General features: G+C 44.6%; 1 protein-coding gene across 1 annotated transcript in view; it reads right to left on the bottom strand.

Annotated features, from left to right (window-relative positions):
- ptprua (protein tyrosine phosphatase receptor type Ua) overlaps positions 1–25,216 on the bottom strand; it is a 202,344-nt gene that overhangs the window by 65,471 nt on the left and 111,657 nt on the right. The window contains exons 5-8 of the mRNA XM_056419063.1: positions 18,304–18,419; positions 10,013–10,184; positions 8,469–8,762; positions 1,661–1,981 (exon numbers count right to left, since the gene is read on the bottom strand). Of these exons, the coding sequence (XP_056275038.1) occupies positions 1,661–1,981; positions 8,469–8,762; positions 10,013–10,184; positions 18,304–18,419 (903 nt within the window). The remainder of the gene's footprint in view (positions 1–1,660; positions 1,982–8,468; positions 8,763–10,012; positions 10,185–18,303; positions 18,420–25,216) is intronic.

Raw genomic sequence — 25,216 nt, 5'->3', positions numbered from 1 at the left:
GCAGGGGACTGCCGGCCGGAGCACTTGGTGAAGTGATCACTCTGGCATCGATGAGAATTAAGAGAGCTCTTATGCTGAGAGAGTCGACTACGCCTGAGGAAAGGGAAAAAACACATCTCATCTGAAGGGATTCCAAAAATAAACCCGGCTGCATCTATTTTGAGTGAGTCACATTTTCTTTTTAAAATGTAGGAATCGAGGAAGACGCAGGAAATGAAAGCTAAGGCAACACCACCCTGAATAAAGAGAGACTGCCTCAGGCTGAAGAACTACCGATTCACAATGTGTCCTTTCGGTGGAAGAGGCCTGAGTGCGGGTGTAAAGCGGGCCTTTGTTGGCATTTTAATGTCCCGATACTCGTCTATTGCTCGTACGTCCTAATTCCAATGCTGCCAATTTGTATTCCTTAAACAGGTGGTGGAGGCCTCGCTGTGTGTGTGTTAGCTGTGACTGAATAATGCAACGCTCCTCTCCTTCGATATCAAGCTCTTCTTTGACCCGTCTGTTTGCCTCAGAAGCTGCGGTAGGCGAAGCACGGCGGGAGGAAAGCCCCGCGCGCGCTCTCTCTCCCCGAAGCCGTCGCGGCGGAGAAGCAAACCGCCTCGCCGGCGTTTGATTGTTGAGCCCGTGTGAAACAGGCGGGAGGAGCCGTCACCGGCTGCGGCTCAATTACTGCAGATGTGAGGGCGATGGCGGCGGCGATGGCGGCGCTCCTCGTGAGAGCGGGATTGGGGATTGTCAAACTGTCAGACTGGCATCCAGTGGCTCGAAAGCAAAAACACATTCCATTGGGAGTGACGTTGAAAATATCAGGAGGGGACAATCACAGCTTTTTTTACTTTTTTCTTTTGGAAAATGTGTTTTTAACATGTCTCCTCCTAACCAACCAAAACTAACGAGTAAAAAATGAATAAATAGCAAGCTACGTTCTGTATGTCGTTAAATGTATGTAAATAAATGTCCCCCTGCTTGTGTCGGTGTACATAATTGAGTTATGTTTTATTTTTATCCTCCAATGCTTATTATTTTTCAAGTGTTGCAATATTTCAATTTTCAAGCAGATGCTAAAAGGCATTTTGATGATGAAATCAAAGCCCAAAAAAAAATGCTACCAATTTCCTAGAATAGCCGTCCTTCCCACTCACTCCCTCCTCCGGGTCAAGAATCTTTCTGAGTGGCATTCAATTACATTGAAACGTCTTGCTACTTCCACATAACAATAAGGGCTTTGACCTTCTGTACTTCCGCTCTCTGGGCATTTGCATTAGAATGTGCTCAATCCGCTGATGTACACAGGAAAATATGAACACAAAGATAAGCACGACCATTTTACCATGTTGCTACAGGCCACAGCTCAAGCTGATTAATGTTCCACTAGTTTCCATTTAAAAGGCTGATCCTCCATTTAGCTATGCTGATCCAGCTTATTTAGTGAGTCAATATTTGTCTTTTCTTTTTTTGGGGCCCGCTGGTAAAAGCATGGATTTGTGGAAGCTAGTACAATAGTTATCTGAGCAAGCAAAGAAAGACAGAAATTCAAGAAGTTAAGCAGCCAGAGCTGAGAAACTAAGCATATATTTTAAATATATATATTTTTAAACGTTCATCTTTTGTCCCGTCTGCTGCAGCTCACTGGGTGAAATAGGGAGCGGCCACTCACTGTCTTCCTCCGTCTGGAAGGTGACCTCTCGGCTCTCCTTCTTGCCCTCGGGGTTGGCCAGGGCCATCCGGACGTGGACGGCGCGGAAGGGCGGCAGGTCTCTCAGGGTGAAGCGAGAGGTGTTGCGGTCCACGGACAGGCACTCTCGGACGGTGGCGTTGTTGCTGCCGCTGCCCCCCGTCGGCATGGAGTAGCGGTAGCACAGGGACAAGGAGTAGGTGTGACAGCGGGTGAGGTTGTAGCCCAGCGGCTCCCACTGGAGGGCCAGCTGGCGGGGCTGGATCTCTGCAGCCGTCAGACCCCGCAAGGCCCGCATGGGCTCTGAGAGGGACAGGAAGCAGAAGGCAGGTCAACCAGGGAGCTCGGATCCACCAGCGTGAACAAAGGGAGCACAGAAGAAACTCATGTGGAGAAAACGCTCACTCGTGACATTTTGTTTAGATAGATAGATATATACTTTATTAATCCCCAAGGGGAAATTTGTCGTCACAGTAGCCGCACCAATAAACTAAACACACGAGAATAAAATATAAAAAACAGGGATGAAAGATATAGATGTATACAAGTAAAATATAAAATACAAAATGAAGTATATATATGTATATAAAATGAAACATATACTGTATGTATATATATATATACACACACACACAAACAAATATAATACAATGACTGTGCAAAGTATACAAAGTAAAATATAATATACAAAATAAAATATATATGTATATATACACAACATATATGCATACACAAATATAATACAATCCTAATGACTGCAGTGTAAAATTAAATTAAATATTGAAATATTAAATATAGACAGAGTGTGCAAAATGCAAAGTGTGTATGTGTGTTGTGTAAATACATGAAATGTGTGAAGTGCAGATCAACACATTTCTCAGTAAAACAAACCCAGAATACTTTGGGACAAATCCGGTTAAATCATTAAACTTTTCTCTGGATCAACACATTTCAGATATGCTGATGTGCACCCCGCATTTCTCTTTTATACTCAGATTTCTTTTATTTAACGGTATACATTATGAAAATAGTATACGGAATATTAAAAGAAAATTAAATGCAACACAATTTCCCAGTCAGAAGTGGAATTGTCCGTGAGATTTCTATGTGGACTGGTGCAGTGTCACAAGCCTTGACCGAAATAACAAATTCACAGATTTGAGCGACCCTTTTCTGGGGAGGTCGCCATCCTCCTGGGGGAGGGGGGGGAGGGGGTGGCGGAGCATGAGGAATGAGGATGTCCAGATATCCAGAAGGTCAGATTGAATGGAGCCTGTTGAGCTGCTTCACACTTCTGATCAGGAAGCCTCGCTATGCTTCCTCGGGGGGGGGGGGGCGACCCGAGGGCGAGCCGGAGCCGGAGCATGCTGAAGGCAACCACACAATTGACACACAAATAAACATGGATGGATGGCGGCCGGGCGATCAATTCATTTCAGGCTGCAGGGGGGGGGGGGGGGAATACGCTGTTCTCTGTTGCACCTCAACTTTGAGATTTGCACCGACTAGACAAGCATATTTTTTTCTCCTCAGAAATGTTACCCGCTGCAACTTTAAAGAAAAACACCGATGGGGGGGGGGGGGGGAGGAGATGGCAACAGTTGCAGCCGACTTCGCGAAGTCACGGAAGGGTGAATCGATAGAAGCGCACAACAACAACGTTCTTCATCTCCGTCTCTACGGAGATGAAGGAGGTTCAGTCGGAGCCCGGTGCAGAACATCATTTGTGAAGCCTAATCACAGCTGTCATGCGTGACAGCTGTGATTGCCGTCATGCATGTCTCTGTCATGCAAATTGACAGTGTCAAGCACACGAGGGGGGGGGGGAGGGTTACTTCCTTCCTGAAGTCTGGACTGGATCTTCAAGTGTGCCGCCGGCAGAGCCCTCAGTGTGACACAGGCTGGCGGTGCGGAGCTGCAGACGGCAGCGAATGGGGGGGTGTCTGCTGCTTCACTAAACATAGATCAGAAACTGTCGCGTGTATATATATATATATATATATATCTATATTAATGAAGCAATGTCACGGAGGAGACATTAGTTCTGAGGGGACAGCGACGGAGGAGAGGATGTCCTTGCTGATCTGAAAGACGTTTGCTCTTTCCCGAAAGGGTGAAACCAGAGTTTCGGCTGATTTGCGTCTCCAGCAGCCGATGCTGCCGCGGGCTTTGAAAGCGTTGACCAGGATATAGTATCAATCAAATCACACGCTTACAATGTCAATTTGAAAAACAATGACATCATATCCGGCATGTCGAAGTGGCGCGAGAACAAAACTGTCTCGATGTCAGATTTTGTTCTTTTAAAAAAATAAAAAAATAGGAGCCCTGTAGCCATGATAATGCTGCTTTCCCCAGGTCTGCCACCGGGGACCCGCTGACTGAACGTTCACTTTCTGCTCAAGACGCCATTATTCATCATTACAGCGGCGCCGCAGAGAGCTTCTGTGCTGTCCTCTTCACCAGCCGGTCCAACAGCAGTCCTACCCCGAACTGACATTCAGCTTGATTGGCCAAATCGGACGGATTAGCCAGAGGCAGAGATGTGTGTGTGTGTGGGGGGGGGGGGGGGGGGGATGAGGAAAGAGATGAATGAGGGACTGTCCCTCTGGGTCTGCACATTTCATCTCGTGCTCCTCATCGCTTAACAAGATGCCGCGGTGAAATGCCACCGAGGCCCACCCCCCCACCCGCTATGTTGGAATGATGATGGACACACCCGGATACTTAGTGGACCCACATGAGTTGTTGCAGGAATAATTTTGGGGGGGAATTTACCTCTAAATCATTTCGATGTGCCGGAGCTTCACGCAACTTTAATCGTTTAACAAATGAGAGTTTTGGCCGAGCAAAAGATAAAAAAAAGAAAACAAATTGCAATAGTTGTATGTGCTTATTGCTATGCGTGTGTATTGTGGCCTGTTTGCATCCCGTTAACAGCAACAATCAGTACAGAATATGTGGCCTTTTCAAATGTAGGAGTCACCTGCGTATGCATTGAGGAGGGCACGCCAAAACTGTCGGCGTTTCTCAGTTCAAAGTACACGACTACAGACTTGTGTTCTTTTGGAGTCTGGTCTTGGGAGTCCAGACTCCGGAGGACGGGAGGACGGTCTTTCTGCGATTGGAACAGCAGCTGACTTGATGACGTCACCACATCAGCTGTTCTTGCTCCTGGGTTTTCTTAATTATTCACTGTAAATTATTGTTTCCAGTCAAATAAACAAAACATCCTAAAATGACATTCCGTGACTCAACAACAGGAGTATTTATAAAAAGTCATCTGTCTAGTTTATTTTCTCCTCCGCTACTGTTTCCGGTTGCTGGTGAAATGCATTCTGGGATATCGGCTGGCCAGAGTACGCACAAGTCTCCTCTGATGCATCCTCCGGAAAGTGGGAGGATCAAGTCACATCCGGGCATTTTGACCGTGCTTTGAATTGGAACATGTACCCGGGCTGCGACTGATGACGTTTCACGAGTCACAAGGACACAAGTCGAGGAAAGTACGCACAAGTACACATATTGAGAAACGCCGTGTGTCTCCAGCCGGCTCCGCCCGTTTGATCAACGCAGCGCTCGCGTTTAAGACGGAATGCGTCAAATCTGCACAAGACAGACAGACAGCGAACAGTGTGTCTGTTGTCTCGACACCATGAAGCGTTCGCACGGAGGAGAACACCTCGCGCTCTCGGCGGGCGCGTCCTCGTCGGCATTCACGGCATTGCACTTGGTTGTTTACGCGAAAAGAGACGGACAGTCTAATTAGCATATTGAAGCGTTGAGATGAATGAACTTAATGAAAAAACATGCCAATTTTGCCTCGAGGCATTTTCCCAGGTAAACTAAAGTGTGGGGATAAATGATTTGAAATATGCTAATCGTACATAAACATGTAATCAAGAGACGGGAAGCATTCACGCTGCGTCACGTGGGGGCGATATCTGCATTCTTACTGAAGTCGCTGTCATTCTCACCCCTTTCGATTTGAACAATTATTTTCCGACGTGTGAACATGTATGAGAGAACATGGTTTGAATAACCAAAGTCACAAAGCAGCATGCTGTCTCGTTCCAGATGTCTTCAAAATAATAACAGGATCTCACAGACCGCAATATGGTGTTCACGTGACTTCCCATTACACCTGTATTCTGACTTCCTCTTCATGTCATTTTACTTTCTTTTTCTCTTTTTCAGTCTATGATGTTAAACAAGTGGGACATCGAGACTCCTATTCAAACACAATATGAAATCGTCAGAAGTAAAGAAAGTGTCGACTGCATAACATATTTAAAAGTGTAAAAAAAACTGGAGTATACAAACACTCAAAATACAAAATTTAATAAATCCCAAAGTATTGAAAATGTAGATAAACCTGTTACCAGTGGGTTTTTTTTTAACATACTGCTATTTACATTTTTAAGACGATATTTGTCTTAACCCTCCTGTTACCTTCACATTTACTAACATATTTTACCCTCGGGGTCAATTTTACCCCAGCAATTAAAACCTACAGAAAATGATTAGAATTAATATTGTTTCCCAAGTTTAAGTGTGAGGTACTTTATGTTTGTTTGTTGACAACCTAAACAGACCTTTAAATAAATCAAAAAGTTGATATTTCTTATATGTTTTACACAGTGAAAAACAGCCTGGGGTCAGATTGACATTGAATGGGGTCAATTTGACCCCAAAGGTAACAGGAGGGTTAAGAAGGGTTGATCAACCAATATGGGCCCACGATGTTGGCCATGTCTTGAATGAATCTGGTTCATAACACCACATTCAATCAAAAGGGGGAGGGGCTAGAATGTCAGAAAGTGATTCCCCACCATACATAAAAAAGTATAAACACAGGGGGTGGGGGGTGGGGGGGAGCACAAGCCCCCATCATCCATTCAGCATTTGCGCTGCGCCGCCCTCAACAACGGCCCATGGGATTGGAATCCTCTGCACCAAATATGCATGAAATGTCACATTTAAAGGTAAAATACGAGTCACTGTGGTTAAAAGAAATGTCTCTTTGTGGCACACACATTCACCCAGAGTGAATCCCCCCTCCGGGTTAAAGCTTTGCATCCGAGTGGTGGGAGTTGACAGTGGGTGGACGAGAGAGGAAGACACTGACGGGAGGGTGTCACGCCGCCTCCTTTTTCACCGCGACTCAAACGCAGATGAGAGGCGGCGAAAGGCAGCCCGTCGTCCGCTAAACGGGCTCACGAGCTGAACGTAAAGGGGGCGTGGCACTTCAGATAAGAATCTTCACAAATGCGGTCTGTTGTTACCTTCGCATTGAAAATGCGGAAGGTAATGTTTTGATCGCCGTGTATTTATTTATTTATTTGTATGCGCGTTACTCGCATAACAAAAAAGTTTTTAACCGAATCGCATGAAATTTGGTGGGATGATTGGTTATTATCCGGGGACCATTTGATGAGATTTTGGGATCAATCGGGTCAAAGGTCAAGGTCAAGATCTTCTTTTTACCATAGCACGGTCAAGTTTTATCCAATTGGCATGCAACTAATGCCAAAATGTTCATAATTCAATGCCGCATCTTGTGATATGCGAAGGTATGCGCTCTACCGAGTGCCCGTTCTAGTTGTTGTTTTTTTCTTCTAAACAAATCCATATCACGCATGTAAACGACTGTAGATGACAGCAAACGCACCTTTTGTTCTCGACGGGGCTGCCGGCCAAACTACAAGTTGTTTAGCAATGCGTCAAAATAGTTAGACGGCGCTCGCGGCTGCCGCTCAGAAGGCGCAGGACGCTCGCTGCAGGAGCGACCGGATGGCCTCCTGTTTGTTGTTCTGTTGTTTGAGTCCTCGCTTTGCCACGAACTAAAAACAATTGTACTTTTAATTTAGGGCCATGACGCAAGTAGCACTCGGCCCCCATCACTACACTATTAAATAGATTCTGGATACACTATTCAGAGCATTAATATAGCAGAGCACGAGTATTTGCTGTGTGAAGATACGGCAGCGTGACGTCTGCCTATGTGCACACCATCCGGCTGGAGCGTGACCCATCAAGATAGACAATATTAATTCTAATAATTTGCTGGAGGTTTTAATTGCTGGGGTCAAATTGACCCCGAGGGTAAAATATGTTAGTAAATGTAAAGGTAACAGGAGGGTTAAACCTGGACAAAAGCAGATCCGCTTCTTCTATTCTTAATCATCTCCAAATGAAAGCCCTAAAACGTACGCACGTAAATGTTTACTGGTAGCACATTCACTAAGAGCTCAAAAGGAACCGCAATAAAATAGCTTGCAGCTTAAGTAATGCAGCCATTTGGCTCAGACGGAGTGCCAGAAGCTGCTCCGGGTCAATAGGATCCCGGTAGTTCGGACCTTTAATTGAAAAAGTGCTGCTATGGTAACACATTTGCTATTGACGGTTTATTCGTCTTGCGCTCCGGTGCCTGGAGGCCTTTACGAGACGATGAGTGCTGCATGTGAATCTGGAGTCGACCTTAAGGTCTTAGCTCAGTGTGTGACAGTGTGATTTGTTAATTAGAACGACTAACACAAATTACAGCGAGGGCTGATGGGAATGTGGTTTCTTTTGCACCCATCACGTTGTAGAGACAAGAATATTGAACCGCTAAAATTTGAACGACAGGATTAGATGAAATTTATTGGCAATCCGTCCAAAAATGCCTTCATCCGTCCGCGGCTCGCAAAAATGTATTCAAGGCGCAAAATGCAGAAAGCTAATAAAGTGTTCTTCTTCTTCTTTCTAGCCTGGAATAAACATGATCAAGTTTGATGATCCGACTCACCTGCGCACTTTGTCCTGCTGATCAGAGGGGGTCCAGGTGCCCCCGTCCCCCCCTCCCCGGGCCGGGTGAGCAGGACGCTGATGCGGTACTCCGTGTCCGGCTCCAGATGCCAAATCTTATAGGTGAGCGAGCCCACGCCGTGAGTCTCCGTCCACGTGGACTGGCTGGCCCGGTACTGGATCTCCCGCCGGATGACCGGTCCGTCCCCCACGATGGAGTTGGTGTTGAGCTGGATGATCAGATAGGTGGGGCCTGCCCGCAGGAGCTGAGGGGGAGCAATCGGTGTGGGGGGCACTGACGAAAAAGAAGGTCTCAGTCATTATTCTGTACATCTAATGTATTTTTTTCTAATGTATTGTTCTAATGTAATATATATATATTTTTTTATGTTAATAATTTTTTTATTATAAGACAAAAGACAATACATAGACATATCACCTAGAGGACGACGAAACAGTGCGGTCAACAAAACAGTGGACACAACATCATAAAGTCGGAGTATTGGGAAAAATAAAAAGTAAATACAAATAAATAAATAAAAATGTGTACATGTGTGCTTATGCATGCGTGTGAGCTTTTTTTTAAATTATTTTATTTTATTTTGTATTTAAAGAAACAAAATACATTGATGATGGCAGATGTATATGTATGAGCGTATGCATGTACGTGGAATTGAATTGGTTTCCAGGCAAGGAAAAATAAAATATGAATTAAGATGAATTAACTAATCAATGTAATAATCGAATATATTACATCTAATGTTTTATTCTGTACATCTAACAAATTGGCAATATGAATTATATATATATTGATATAGACTGACATTTGGGGTATTTTCTATGACTGATATTACATAGAAACAACAGAAGCACACACATAAAAATCCGCCCGTGAATGATGAAAAACAGTCAAACATTGAGGGTATTGTCTGCAGAAACGAGCGAAGTCATACCAGCTAAGAAGAAGTCAAGGATTCCTGTCATTGATTTTTCTCTTTTTTTGTTTTATAGTTTCAATAACATTATTTCTGCTCTGTTAGACCAGCCAGTCATAAAAATCCTTAAATCACATGAAGTATGAGAGAGAGAGAGAGAGAGACTCCTGAATGCTTACATTCTTCATTTTCATTCTCATGATGCAGAATAAGAGCTTATTTGCATCAATAATTACAGATCTAATTAGGTCCCCTGCACATAAAAAACTGCCTTAATGGATAATTTGACCCGTATCCACCCAATGAACATCAACTTAATTAATGTCATGATGTAATAGGTGAGCAAAAAGAGGGTTGACTGAGACACTACACAGTGACCGAGTCCTTTTTATGGAATTATTTATGAGTCCATGAAACAATAAACATTGTCAGTGGTAAAACACGGGAGTAGTTTAGTGTTTTTTAAACATGATTGATAGTTTATGGATTACAATATATTACAATGATATGACAGTCATTAATCCCATTAACACTTGTTGCATTGTGTCGTGTCGGTCACTGTGAAAGAGAACACTTTTTCCCCAACACCTTTTCCCTCAATCCAGCTCACCTCTGATGATGAGTTCTCCGAAGTTGGAGACGGCGGCGCCCCTGGGCGACAGGGTGATGCAGCGGTAGAGGTCCTGCTCCCCCCGCTGCGCCTCCACGTGGAAGGACGCCTTCAGCCGCTTGTGGCTCAGCCTGGACAGCAGGGACGTGGCCAGCACCACGCTGCTCCGCCGCTGACGGGCGGGACGCCGACGGAGAGAGAAAGCAGCGATGAGCGACGCGACCGCACACATGACGTTTACCCGACGTCTACTCGAGTGATTAGAGCGGGGCAGCGGGCGGAGACAAAGACAAAGAGGAGGGTTGGAATCAGCCACGAGCGAGGGCAAGATAAGAAGCGCTTGATGGATGTCGGCGGGAACAATGGTGTTTGCGCTGGCGAGGCCGCTGACGGGGGCCTCCTGGGTTGCAGTTGTTGTGGCTGGATTTCTTCCTTCTTGGTCCATTCTCACTAATCTCTTAACCTGATGCATATAAACTTGTATCTCCGTCCTATCTGACTTGCTGGTGAGACGCCACAGGATACTCACCCTCTGGACCTCAGTAATCAAACACGCACAGGACACAGAGAGTTTGGATCAGAGTTCAATTCGCGTAGATTTATTTGTAACCAACAGTTTCACAAACAAACCTGGTCTGGGTCCGGTATTAAAGACAACGACCTCCTCCTCATCTGTCTTTCCCAACCCCCGAACAAACACATTGACAGACTCGATGCAGGTGCCGCTTCCGTCCACTCCCTCATTACATATTAGTTCTCGTCACCCAGTCCCAGTCCAAGCCGGTTACTTATAATGTGAGGTTTCTTGCTGACGTCTCCCCCCTCGTCTCTTCTCTTATCGTTATTGTGTCTGAGCCTCCCGGTCCTCGCTCTGCAGTCTCCTCTCTACCGGTTAAGACTGGAGCAGCACAAGGCCGCTTGTAACAGTTTAGCTCCATGCCTTCCTTTTTGTTAGAGTTGTTTTCATCCTGCCCATCACACCATCTCGTCAGTCCAACTCCCCTCACCTGCCTCTGATCACTCCCTCGTTAGTCCCTCATTCCCTTCACGCTGGCTATCGGCTCAACTGGCGGGAACGCGAGGCCAGCGCTCGCGACGCACCGCTCCAGGTGCGGGCGACAATATATATTCAATTCAATTCAGTTTATTTGTATAGCCCAATTTCACAAATTACAAATTTGTCTCGGAGTGCTTTACAATCTGTACACATAGACATCCCTGCCCCAAAACCTCACATCGGACCAGGAAAAACTCCCAAATAACCCTTCAGGGGAAAAAGGAAGAAACCTGGAGGAGAGCAACAGAGGAGGATCCCTCTCCTAGGATGGACAGATGCAATAGATGTAATGTGTACAGAAGGACAGATTTAGAGTTAAAATACATTCAATGAATATGACAGAGTGTATGAATAGTTCATAGTAGGCATATTCCACGATGGAGACCTCCACGATCCATCAGGCAGATGGCGGTGGGGAGGAGGAGTGGGTGGAGTCTCAACAGGACAGTGGCGTAGTCATGAGCAGGAATTCCACGACCCAGACGATCCATCAGGCAGATAGGATCTATGCCGATAGGATATATGCAGCTCTTATGCGCGGCTAGTATTATGTAAACTGTCGCCTGTGGGTTTGACATCTGTTTTTAATTGGTTGAGGAGGATAAGGGGGAGGGAGGTGCAGTGCGATGAGAAAAATGTGAAATGGCGTGTAGAGTGGCGGGCCGCTACTGCCCGAAAGCTACAGATTAGCACTCGTTTTTAACTTTGCTATCAGTATAATGCGTCTCCTCTTATTTTATTTTTTATGTTTGCTACTTTTCATTTCAAAGTGACCTTTCAGAGGACGGCATTCATATATATATTTTTTTTTTCACACGAGTTGCCCAAAAAAAAACCCCTATCGAACATTAAAAATCCACCTGCAGGCTTTTAAAGCAATTGAATACTTCCATTAGTCGGCAGCCGCTCCCGTCTGGCATCGCATTGCAAAAGAGTTTCGGGGGTTTTGCTCTCGCTGATGTTCAAAACGTCGACAGCGCTCGAGACAGCCGGAGGCGGGCCGAGGCCAGAGGACAGCCGAGGAAATATACGGGCTAAGATGTATGATGATAACTGTGTGTGTGTGTGTGTGTGTGTTGGACTCCCTTTAATAGGAAAACAGAGTGGAGGTGAGCGGCTGCACAGGCCGGTCCAGAGAGGACCTCCCAAAAAAACCAGGAGATTAGAGTAAAGCAGCAATTAGCTCCGTGCTGATGATCGAACGCACCCCAAACGACCAATAGCGGTCATGGATTGTGGTGGAGATCTATTTCCTGCTGTTACCAGTTTTTTTTCTTCTTCTTCTTCTATTAATGAGAAAAGTCGGTAGGCACTGGAGAGAGAGTTGACTTGCAAAGAGAAGTTCACTGCAGCGCCTCGTCAAATGACTAAAGGCACGTTTTATATTCTTTGTTTGTTTGCATTTGTGTGTGTATGTGTGTGTAGTTCAGTCAACAAAGTCACAAACTCTGAAACTGATACCCGAAAAATTGGTCTCTTTCAAATGCCGATGATCTTCAAAAGGCTTCCGCTCGGCGGAGAGAAGGGCGCGTGGAATGAAATCGGGTGGAAACACGAGGGATGGATCACCAAGTGTAGCCGAGATCTCATTTGCAAAGTGCCTTCTCCCCGCTGCCATCATTTCAAAAAAGCACTTAGATGTGTCGGCTTCAAGGCCAGAGGAGAAGAGTGGAGGTATTCAGGGATGGATTTTTTTTTGGAAGACTAATATTAGCTCCAGTGGTGTATAAAGTACCCAAAAGTCATACATGAGTAAAAGTAAAGATACTTGACTGGAAAATTACTCAAGTAAAAGTAAAAGTCACCTATGAGAATACTACTTGAGTAAAAGTATTAAAGTATCTGATTTTTTTTGTACTTAAGTATCAAAAGTAATTTTCTGATATTAAATGTACTTAAGTATTGAAAGTAAAAGTTAATGCTGTTAATAAAAAAAACAAAGGGTCAGAATTTTGAGAATTATGAAGTTTATTTGTTTGGGTGCTGTGGCCGCCATGAACAAGGAGTATGAGCTCGGATGAACTTAGCAATATATGAATACTATGAAATTACTAAAATATAAAAACACGATTAACACAGAAAAAAGCAGAACCAAAAGTAACAACCAGAATCATCACTTTAAAGTGAAAAATGTATTGTTCATCTTCAAAAGAAGTTGATTTTCAAAATGGACAGATTTCAGTGTCGCTCTTCTGGGGCTGAAGACGAGTCCTGCGATGCTGAAGAGCCGTTCACCTGGTGCAGGTAGAGTGTGTCTAGCTTCACAGGCCCTGGTGCAGGTAGAGTGTGTCTAGCTTCACAGGCCCTGATGGTGCAGGTAGAGTGTGTCTAGCTTCACAGGCCCTGGTGCAGGTAGAGTGTGTCTAGCTTCACAGGCCCTGGTGCAGGTAGAGTGTCTAGCTTCACAGGCCCTGATGCAGGTAGAGTGTGTCTAGCTTCACAGGCCCTGGTGCAGGTAGAGTGTGTCTAGCTTCACAGGCCCTGATGCAGGTAGAGTGTCTAGCTTCACAGGCCCTGGTGCAGGTAGAGTGTGTCTAGCTTCATAGGCCCTGGTGCAGGTAGTGTGTCTAGCTTCACAGGCCCTGATGGTGCAGGTAGAGTGTGTCTAGCTTCACAGGCCCTGATGGTGCAGGTAGAGTGTGTCTAGCTTCATAGGCCCTGGTGCAGGTAGTGTGTCTAGCTTCACAGGCCCTGATGGTGCAGGTAGAGTGTGTCTAGCTTCACAGGCCCTGGTGCAGGTAGAGTGTGTCTAGCTTCACAGGCCCTGGTGCAGGTAGAGTGTGTCTAGCTTCACAGGCCCTGGTGCAGGTAGAGTGTGTCTAGCTTCACAGGCCCTGATGCAGGTAGAGTGTGTCTAGCTTCACAGGCCCTGATGCAGGTAGAGTGTGTCTAGCTTCACAGGCCCTGGTGGTGCAGGTAGAGTGTGTCTAGCTTCACAGACCCTGATGCAGGTAGAGTGTGTCTAGCTTCACAGGCCCTGGTGGTGCAGGTAGAGTGTGTCTAGCTTCACAGGCCCTGATGCAGGTAGAGTGTGTCTAGCTTCACAGGCCCTGGTGGTGCAGGTAGAGTGTGTCTAGCTTCACAGACCCTGATGCAGGTAGAGTGTGTCTAGCTTCACAGGCCCTGATGGTGCAGGTAGAGTGTGTCTAGCTTCACAGACAGCAGCACACAGTTGGGAAGCATTTCAGCAAGTCAACGTGATCCACGTCTCCATCCAGCTGTTTGCTGCTGTCATGCGCTTGAGATGACGAAGAAGAAGTCCTCTTCATCAGATGAACTGGACCTGGTGGCATCACATAGCTGCAGGGAGGGTTCTTCCATGTGCTGCTTGATGTAGTCCATTCCTGAAATAAAGTGAGAGTATTACAGACATGATAGAATTAATAACACTTCCTAACATGTCATGACCCCAACCTAAAGTTTTGTACAAAATAGTTTGTTTTAATTTGAAGTTTATACATTTAGTTTCATGCCCTGTCCGTGCATCCAGAGTTGATTTGTGAATATGTACTTGTATCTCTGTAGTTAAACACAACAGTCCCAAATCAATATCGTCGCCATTACTGGACCGTCACTCTTATATTAATACAAATAATTATAATAATGCTGTAATGATTAGCATTATATTTTAGCTAAGATGACTCAAATCAACAAATTCTCACAACTGTCAACACTTCTTCAGCTCATTAACTCGCTAGAGATCCGTCTACTCCACTCACGCTAATTGTCTCATTAATTGACGATAGCTAGCGAACGTTAGCCTAACATACAACATGCGTATGACAATCAGACACCTGTCTCCCCCCCTCCTGCCAAAGATATAACTTACTCCAATCCTGAGGACAACACTGCTAGATATTTTAACAGGTTTATGATGACTAAACATTAACGTTGCGGCTCAAGGGATTACTCTTAATTTACCTCAATGTGTTTCCTGAGGTTGGTGTGTTTTTGAAGGCCAGTATCTCCGTAGCTTTCGGTCGGCATAAGAGGCACTTCATCCGGTAGGAAGAAACTTTCACTCCGACCAAAGAAAAGAGTTCGCCCAAATATGGCCACGGACATTGATCTTGGTCCCCGTGGTTGTTCGAGTAGCTTCCATTGCTGCTCCACATGAAACGAGTCGTATCTGTAGCCGCTCGCTCGCATCCTGGGCATCACTGGGAAGAGAAAACACGCGGCAAGGACCACTGATCCCCAACCTGGTGTTACTGCGTTCAGGTGCGCTGCGGTGTGTTCCACAACAGTCCCCGATGTGCTGCGTTCAGGTGCGCTGCGGTGTGTTCCACAACAGTCCCCGATGTGCTGCGTTCAGGTGCGCTGCGGTGTGTTCCACAACAGTCCCCGATGTTTCTCATGATTATTTTTTTCCGTAGTAACGAGTAACGATACTGTTTCAGGGGAAATGTATCGGAGTAAAAGTACAAGTTTTCATTGCAAAATGTAGTGAAGTAAAAGTAAACAGAAATATAAGGAGTAAAATAAAGTACAGATACCCAAAAAAACTACTTAAGTAAAGTAACGAAGTACTTCTACTTCGTTACTATACTCCACTGATTAGCTCATATGCAAACTAAGAGAATTGAAACTTATCTGCAGTATATACATGAGATGAATGGCTTGAGGGGCTTTTTGGTCAAACTAAATGCTGCCAAAATCTAAAAGCTACAAAAACAAGGGTGCAAACTTAATAATCACACAAATCCTAAAATGACTCGACACAGACTTGGAGTCATAAACCTGCGATATTATGTAAGATAACAAGAAGTTCACTGGTGTTATACTGGTGGTTAAGATGACGGCTCACATTCCCTTTAACAACTACCACCGGGGACTTTTATGAATACAGATTCAGACGTTTAAATAAGAGCAGAAAGGTGAGATTTCATGACTTGTAGTCACACAATGTAACTCATGTCTTTTATTTTAATCTAAAACCTGGCACGCTCTGTAAAAGCCGACAGCTTTCAGACTCAAGACCTCGTTATGCAGACGTTCAATTCAAATGTCGTTGTGGCCATGATGTGTCACTTCAATGATTAGTTCAGAGCTGAAAAAATATTCCTCCCTCGGAGCATCTAAACCGGTTTTAATCAAAATGTAACCAAATGTCCAGAAAATCAGGAGAAGAAAGGAATCCATGTCTCCACCCATCCCCGGTGTGTGCGTATGAGGAGTTGGTTCATTGAGAACAACAGTGTGGCGGGGCGAATTCTCCAGTCGGGTGGCATCAAATCAGTGCAGAAGAAGAGGCCGGCCGCCACCCGATGACATCATTAAACTAGAACGGGCACTCGGTAAAGCGCATACCTTCGGATATCACAAGATTGGGCATTGAATTATGAACATGTTGGCATTAGTTGCATGCCAATTGGATAAAGATTGACCGTGCTATGGTAAAAAGAAGATTTTGACCTTTTCATGACCTTGACCTTTGACCCGATTGATCCCAAAATCTAATCACATGGTCCCCGGATAATAACCAATCATCCCACCAAATGTCATGCGATTCAAGAATAGTTTGACCTTCTCATGACCTTGACCTTGACCTTTGACCCGATCGATCCCAAAATCTAATCAAATGGTCCCCGGATAATAACCAATCATCCCACCAAATTTCATGCGATTCGGTTTAATACTTTTTGTGTTATGCGAGTAACACGCATACAAATAAATAAATAAATAAATACACGGCGATCAAAACATTACCTTCCGCATTGTCAATGCGACGGTAAAGAGCGCCAACGTCCCTCTTTTGCTCTCTTGGAGTCGGTCGGCAACGCCACCCTGAGCGCGGCCGTCGTTTGCTTTCCTGTGCTCGGGCGGAGGTAACTAACGAAGACCAAATGGCAATGCGGAATCTAACTGACGACAACGCGGCGTAAAACGCCACCGTAATGTCTTTTGTTAGCGGCGTGGGCGTCGTGTTCATCGCGACACACGGCGCCCCAGGTGCCAGTAAAGCCTCCATGTGCTCTTAGTGGGGCAAACTACTGGGAGCTGTTCTGGAGAACGCCGTCAACTGGAAGCCAGAACAATACAACTTCTCCAATATGAGGCATTAGGGAGGCATTACATGCGGATGATGAAAACAGGATGATTAAAATGATCAGAAAGGCTTTCCCCCGGACTCACGAGAGGTCGCCGTACAAAAGAGGACAAGGGCCAAGCTACATACAGTCATTTCTTTTGAAGGTCATCCTTTCACATGTTTTTATGAACTCCAATTCATTCAGTGAGCGACTCAGGAGGCTTTTCGTTCCAGCAGCGGTTCGTTTTTTTTTTTATTGAACAACTTTAGGTTTGTTTTAAAGATTTAGCATCTTTCTGTTGGTTATGTTTTACGCGGCATCTTCTGGTTTTGTGTGTTCCTGTAGAGCAGGGGTCAGGAACCTTTTTGACTGGGAGAGCCATAAAAGCCAAATATTTCCAAATATATTTCATTGAGAGCCAGATAGTATTTTTAACGTATAATTTTAATGCGACTTCTGGTGCTGCATGATGCTACGGGGGGGAGCCGAGAAGTGTTAACGCGACACGTAGAGACAGAGTGACATGCTGCTGGTCAGATACGATCAATAACAGACGTTTAGTTTAATAAAAGAACAAAGACGTCTTGAAGAAAAGGACCTTACATTACTTCTGCTGTAATCTGGCGCGATAGAGAAAATTACAGGGGGGCGGGCGGAGATCTTTTTTTTCTCAACTCAAAATTGTCTGGGAGCCATATGCCGTCACCGGAAGAGCCATATATGGCTCGCGAGCCACAGGTTCCCGACCCCTGCTGTAGTGTGTGTTTCTTGTCTGTTGTGTCTATTTTGTGTCTGTATTACTTGTTGGTGGCAAATGAGTTTCCCCACTCGGGATTATAACATGTTCTAATCTAATCTAATATACAATCCCATTTGATTCACCAGGTGCTGACATGTTTCAGCAACGAAAACACACACACACATGTATTATATACAGGGTTCTTACACATTTTGACCAATGGATTTCCAGGACTTTAAACCAAATTTCCATGACCAAACTGAAATCTCGGTATAAACATGAAAAATGTAGAAAATGCCGGCTTCTATTTTGAGCGACTTTCTTTAAAAAACATAATAAATATTTCAAACTCGGAGTAAATAAGAAAAAATGTCCATGATTTTTCCAAAACTTTTATGATTTAAGTTTTGTCCATGGCTTTTCCATGACCGTACGAACCCTGTATACATCTTTTTTTTCTCACCTCCAGGAGGAAGGGCTCGGCCTCCGAAGCTTTGCCCGTGGCGACGCACTGGAATGAGGCGTTCTGCCCGGCGTTCACCTCCACGTCGCCCAGCCGAGAGAAATGAGGCACCTTGTCTGTGGAGGGAGGACAGAGGCGCTGAAGGAAGTGGCACAAGTGGAGCCGAGCGTCACCGTCTCAACATATTCAAACACGGGATGTGAACGGGCATGTATGTGGAGGCTGAACGATGACGACACACCCGGGCCTGGATGCAACCACACGGGCAGTACACATAGCATAGAGTCGTGCATTATAAACATAGCATATAACCATAACCCCACAGAAATATTCTGCTGGATATTTTACGTTTAACTTAACGTACTTTTATCGATTTTAAAGAATCAACTCAAGCTGTTGTTAGAATCATCTCACGCCCATTGGCAGAGGTTTCCACTCATATAATGAAAATACTGATCATAAGGCTGCATATGAGACGAAATAATAGCAAGAAAGACATTTTTGAAGATTGCATCCGCCCCAGCCAGACAAACGCACACATGTTCACATGTTGACGTTCTCCATTCAGGCGCCTACGATCACAGAGAGCATCAAATACTCAGTTACACATTGATTAGGATTCTTCTGTATCTAGAATCGGAATTACATTATTATTATTATTATTTAAAGCCCTTTCAAGAACACAAGTAATTCCCTGTTCTGTGTTCCTTTGGCTCCTGAATTATTACACAAAATCAAATGTCAATGAAATATGAAGCGGCAAAAACTGCGATGCAAACAAAGGCTGATTTAACAGAACATGCGTATTAGATAAGACAAACATAAGGAATGTGGACATGTCTTTGTGTTTATCAAATAGCATACCCTGCAGCTAGTTACATCACTATGTCAGAACACACACACCTTTACATTTCTCTACTGTTATGTGTGAAACAGTAAATCCACAGTGTCGTCATTTAATTCAGAGCAACATGCTTCCTCAGATACATTTGCATTTTGATTTCATCACGAAACATTTTTACACACCGATTGATTGTGTTTCCTTCCTCATAAACTATTTAGAAATATGATGTTGTGAAATATATTTTCGACATTGTTGACATGTTTGTTGGCGAACAGTCTTTGTCTTCCTGCCTTTTGTTGACATATTGCTACCTATTGGAGCATTACCACCGGCAACTGTCAATCAGTCAACACACACTGTAATTATAGATTTATATATATATATATATACACAAATAATTATATATATATATATATATTTACACACATAATTATATATATATATATATAAAAATATATAAAATGTTTTATTTATATGTATACATATAATTATATGTATATATATATATATAAACAAATATATATATATAATTATATGTATATATATAAATATATATATAAACATATATATATAAACATTTGTATATACAGGACTGTCTCAGAAAATTAGAATATTGTGATGAAGTTCTTTATTTTCTGTAATGCAATTAAAAAAACAAAAATGTCATGCATTCTGGATTCATTACAAATCAACTGAAATATTGCAAGCCTTTTATTCTTTTAATATTGCTGATTATGGCTTACAGCTTAAGAAAACTCAAATATCCTATCTCTAAATATTAGAATATCATGAAAAAGTATACTAGTAGATTTAAACAAATCACTTGAATTGTCTAATTAACTCAGAAACACCTGCAGGGTTTCTGAGCCTTGACAAACACTCAGCTGTTATAAATCTTTTTTTTTTACTTGGTCTGAGGAAATATAAAAATTTTATGAGACAGGATTTTAGAGTTTTCTTAAGCTGTAAGCCATAATCAGCAATATTAAAAGAATAAAAGGCTTGCAATATTTCAGTTGATTTGTAATGAATCCAGAATGCATGACATTTTTGTTTTTTTAATTGCATTACAGAAAATAAAGAACTTTATCACAATATTCTAATTTTCTGAGACAGTCCTGTATATATATATATATATTCACACACACACACAGTATTTGTCTGATTTGAGTTACTGCAATGCAGACAAAAACATGTCAGTGCTCATGAGGAACACCCGTGATAATGATTTGATCAGTCAAAAATGTCTGCAGGAAATTCTGTTGTAAAATCTGATCCCCCCCCCCCCCCAACAAAAAAAAGAACATTGATAAAATCAGATAACAGAGTATTGACAAATGACCTCAGCTGACGAACAATTTCTTTCTCCCACTAGCGGACAGTAACTGATGTTCCTGCTTCCTCCGCGACATGAACACGACGGTGCGGCTGAATTGTTTTAAACCTAAAGACCAAGACAGTGAGCTGGCTTTATAAAACCGAACAGTAGACGTCTGGCTCGCTTACCTTCCCACCGTCAGTAAGTACAAGTGCTGTGGAAATGTTTTATCTCTGTGACGTCTGTTCAAAGTCATGAGCTATTTTATAAATTAAACAAGTGCATCTCACTAAACTGAGTCATATGCAACCATGTTTTCATGCCCAGGCTTATTATCTGCCGCTTGACAGAAAATGTGGCGTTGTGTGTGTAAAACAAACAACACACACATTCAAAGTTCATCTCTTCTTCAAAGAAACACCACGCTGAACACCAATGGAGGATGAAATGGATTCTCTAATGCGACAGGTGAGGAGCTACAGGAACAAACGCTCTTGTTTTTATCGAACAACTGTACGGAAGCGTCATTTTCTTCCCTTCACATCACCGAGCCTCCATCTCCTGAGCAGCGTTTAGACAATGAGAACATGAGAATACAGTCTGGATGCTTTTAGATGGAAAGCTGAACCCTTTCTCTTTATATTAGACATGAACAACAATGAGTGTTTCTACTGGGGGCCAACGCGGAGGGCACCATTACATTCTGATGGAGAGACTGGGGCGCTATTCACACACACACACAACACACACTTTCATCCTTGGTTGCCACGGTAACCAACAGGAACATCTGGCGGAGGACGGGACGATAGAAATTGCATCTCACATTTGAGCCATTGCTCATTTTTCTCTCTCCTCTCCGTGGCCCTTTTTCATGTCTTTTCTATCCCATCAATAGGCATCAAGAGAGAGAGAGAAACACATTTCCTCAGGTGCATTTCAAACAACACCATTTCCCCGATGCGTGGAGTAAACCTCGTTTGCTTTACAAACTCCAGCAGAGTAGAATTAAAGCCGAAGTGACGAGAGGAAACTAAAAGTAAAAGCAGAGTTTACACCCCGTCCTGCAGACAATTGCAGCGGTGCCAGTCGAGAGGACTCCGAGAAAACAAGGACGCATGTTCAAGTCATCTTTTAGACGAGCGTTCGCAGACCCAATTGAAGGAGAAGTCGTTCGAGGCGGTTGCATTAGAAAAGTTACTGAGGGAAATGTAATTTAAAACCCCAAAAGCCCCGTAGTGTGGACGCGTGACCCGGCAAGCCTTAATTAACACGGCTAAACGTATACGTGGGCGCGGTAATGCGATTCTCAAACGCCGCCCGAGATGTCGCTCCTCCGGATTAGTGATGCCGCCCGATGTGCTCGACCGCATGAGCAATTGGTCCTGTCTGCCGCGCGTGTGTTCGGTCTTGGGATAGAAAACAACACCGATGTTGAATGAGTGGGAATTCAAAGTGAACAGCGGGTTGCCTTTGACTCAAATCTTTCCTGAGGGGGGAATACCATTATTCTCGCCCACCTGTGGGGAAACGTATGCCGGCTCACTAATGTTTGCTTACATCTATGTGCGATAGTGCTTTTTAAGGGTCGTTACGGGCGACTGCTCCCGCGGGTTCGCCAGATAGAGCAAATAGTGTAGTGATTGCACACGTCTGGCCTTTTCTGCCCTTGGCTTTTTTTCTTCTTTTTTTGCGTACGAGTGTGAATATCAATTGTGCTCTATGTATTTAGGGTGAACGTTATATGAAGACATGTGTCGCCTAATTTGAGCTTAACCCTCCTGTTACCTTCGGGTCAATTTGACCCCATTCAATGTTTAACCCTCCTCTTACCTTTATATTTACTGACATATTTTACCCTCGGGGTCAATTTGACCCCAGCAATTAAAACCTCCAGAAAATTATTAGAATTAATATTGTTTTCCAAGTTTAAGTGTGAGGTACTTTATGTTTGTTTGTTGACTACCTAAATAGCCCTTTAAATATATAAAAAAGTTGATATTTCTTATATGTTTGACACAGTGAAAAACAGCCTGGGGTCAAATTGACCCGAAAGAACACCGACATTAAACATTGAATGGGGTCAAATTGACCCTAAGGTAACAGGAGGGTTAAGGGAATGTGGCGCCACCATCTGCAGCCAGGCTGACCCCAGAGCTGCACTTGTACCAAAGGGCCCTGGCGACGCCACCAACCTCAAAAACGGCACTTAAAATTACCATGGAAATGAATTCCGTCTCCGTTGAGGACCGGGTGAAAGGTGTCAAACTTTGAGATGAGCTTGAGTCAACAAAATATATGAATAACATTTGCGATGGTTTTTTAGTAAAATGCCATTCAAGTTCCTCTGCTCGTTTCCCCCAGTGGTTTATATTGGACCGTATTTTTCCGAAGACCCAGTAAAGGATATCTGAATTTCATGAGCTGATGAATACCCAACATTATCATTCATTAAAATTTCCCGAATGATTATGCGGCTGCAAAAACAATATTACAAGGTTTGATGATGATAATACTGTTTCTGAACAAGAATACCGGCATTGTTAGACGCGAGCTTCAGTAAGTTCTTGCATGAGGGAAATGTTTAAATGGGCATGAATTGTTTTGGGGCACATTAGTGCGGCAAAAGAAGATATTACATTATTAAAAAGCACACTCTCATTTGAGTTGAGTTCTGCGTCTGTAGCTGCGTAACGTCCACCGGACCACAAACTGACATCTTCTGCACCTCTAGTTTAAAATAATCAACATGATGCAATAAAAACCTCACTGAGGGAAAAAATTTAATTCAACACAGAATTATTAGTCAACTAATAATAATTGTGAAGAAAACAATTATCTAAACGTCCGTCCATTTTAGGCGCGATCTCACGCAAACGTCGCCGACGGAGGGGGAAGCGAGCTGGCGTGCTGGTCAGGCTGAACTACCCACCATTTTACTGGCAAATGTACAGTCTTTGGACAATAAGCTATGCGAGCTACAGGCTCGTATTCAATTCCACCGGGAAACTAAGGACAACTGCATCATCTGCCTTACGGAGACATGGATGTCGGAGGATGTTGCCGACTCAGCCATCGAGGATTTTCCGTCCACCGCGGACAGAACAAAGACTCTCTGGTAAAGATCGTGGAGGGGGGGTATGTCTCATGATAAACAGATCTTGGTGCAACCAAAGTCATGTACATACTCTCAAGTCGTTCTGTTCCCCGGACCTGGAGTACCTAATGCTCATGTGTCGACCATTCTGGCTACGGAGTTTACAGCAGTCACCGTAACTGCTGTGTACATTCCGCCTCAAGCTAACACGGACATAGCGCTGAAGGAACTCGGCGATCAGCGAGCAGGAGTCGGCACACCCGAGGCTGCTTTCATTGTGGCGGGGACTTCAACAAAGCGAACCTGAAGAAAGTTCTCCAAGTTCTACCAACACATAAAAGCAACACGAGGGGACCACTGCTACACTCCCTTCCGGATGGATACAAAGCCCTCCTCCGCCCACCGCAAATCGGACCACCGCCCATCCAACTACTCCCGCCTACAGGCAGAGGCTGAAGCAGCAACCAATCGCTGTGAAGGAAGTGCAACGCTGGTCGGACCAATCGGAGTCTATGCTACAGGACTGTTTTGAACGTGCGGACTGGGATATGTTCAGGGTCGCGTCGGACAACAACCTCAGTCACCGGGTTCATCAAGAAATGCATAGATGACGTTGTTCCTACCAAGTCGGTTCGGATTTATCCCAACCAGAAACCGTGGATAAATGGCGATGTTCGCGCTGCACTCACGCACACCGCCTTTGACTCGGGAATATGGCGGAATACAAAGAGCCCGCGACGACCAGAAGACCATCGGCTCTGCCGCGGGAGTTCAGGAACAAGGTGGAGGAGAAGCTCAAGAGCCATGACGTGAGAGGTGTGTGGAAGGGCTACAGACAATCACGGACTTCAGAGGGAGAACCAGCGGTGAAGAGAACTCCTCTACCTCCCTCCCAGGCGAGCTAAATACATTCTTTGCCAGCCCGCAAGGCAGCGCCCCCGAGGAGACCAGCCTGCTGATCATCTCAGAGGCCAGAGCCTCAAGCGGGTGGACATCCGGAAGGCAGCAGGTCGACCACATCCCGGGCGCGCCTCAGAGCATGTGCAGACCAGTTGGCGACATCTTCAACCTCTCCTGTCCCAGGCTGTTGTTCCTGAGAGCTTCAAGATGTCCACCATTGTGCCTGTCCCCAAACACCCCAAGGTAACCTGCCTGAATGACTGGAGACCCGTAGCCCTCACCTCGATTGTCAGTAAATGCTTGAGAGGTTGGTCAAGGACTTCATTTGTTCCATGTTGCCTGCCACGCTGGACCCAAAACAGATCCACCGACACGCACTGCCATGGCACTTCACACCGCCCTTTCCCACCTGGAGAGGAACTGTGCGAATGCTGGTTGTGGACTACAGCTCAGCTCAACACTATTGTTCCCGCCAAGCTCGACACCAAGCTCAGAGCCTGCACTCTACCATGTGCAGCTGGATACTGACTTCCTGTCGGGCCGCCGCCAGGTGGTGAGGATGGGCGGTACCACCTCAGAGCCGCTGACCCTCAACACGGGAGCCCTCAGGGATGCGTGTTGAGCCTCTACTCCCTGTACACCCACGACTGCACGGCCATGCACAGCTCCAACGTCATCATCAAGTTTGCTGACGACACAACAGTGTTGGGGCTGATCACCCACGACGACGAGACAGCCTACAGGGAGGAGGTTGGAT

This window comes from Pseudoliparis swirei, chromosome 1, assembly GCF_029220125.1.
Source record: "Pseudoliparis swirei isolate HS2019 ecotype Mariana Trench chromosome 1, NWPU_hadal_v1, whole genome shotgun sequence".
Taxonomy (NCBI): Eukaryota; Metazoa; Chordata; class Actinopteri; order Perciformes; family Liparidae; genus Pseudoliparis; species Pseudoliparis swirei.
The sequence above is the reverse complement of the archived record's forward strand: the minus strand, read 5'-3'. Positions and strand labels throughout refer to the sequence as shown.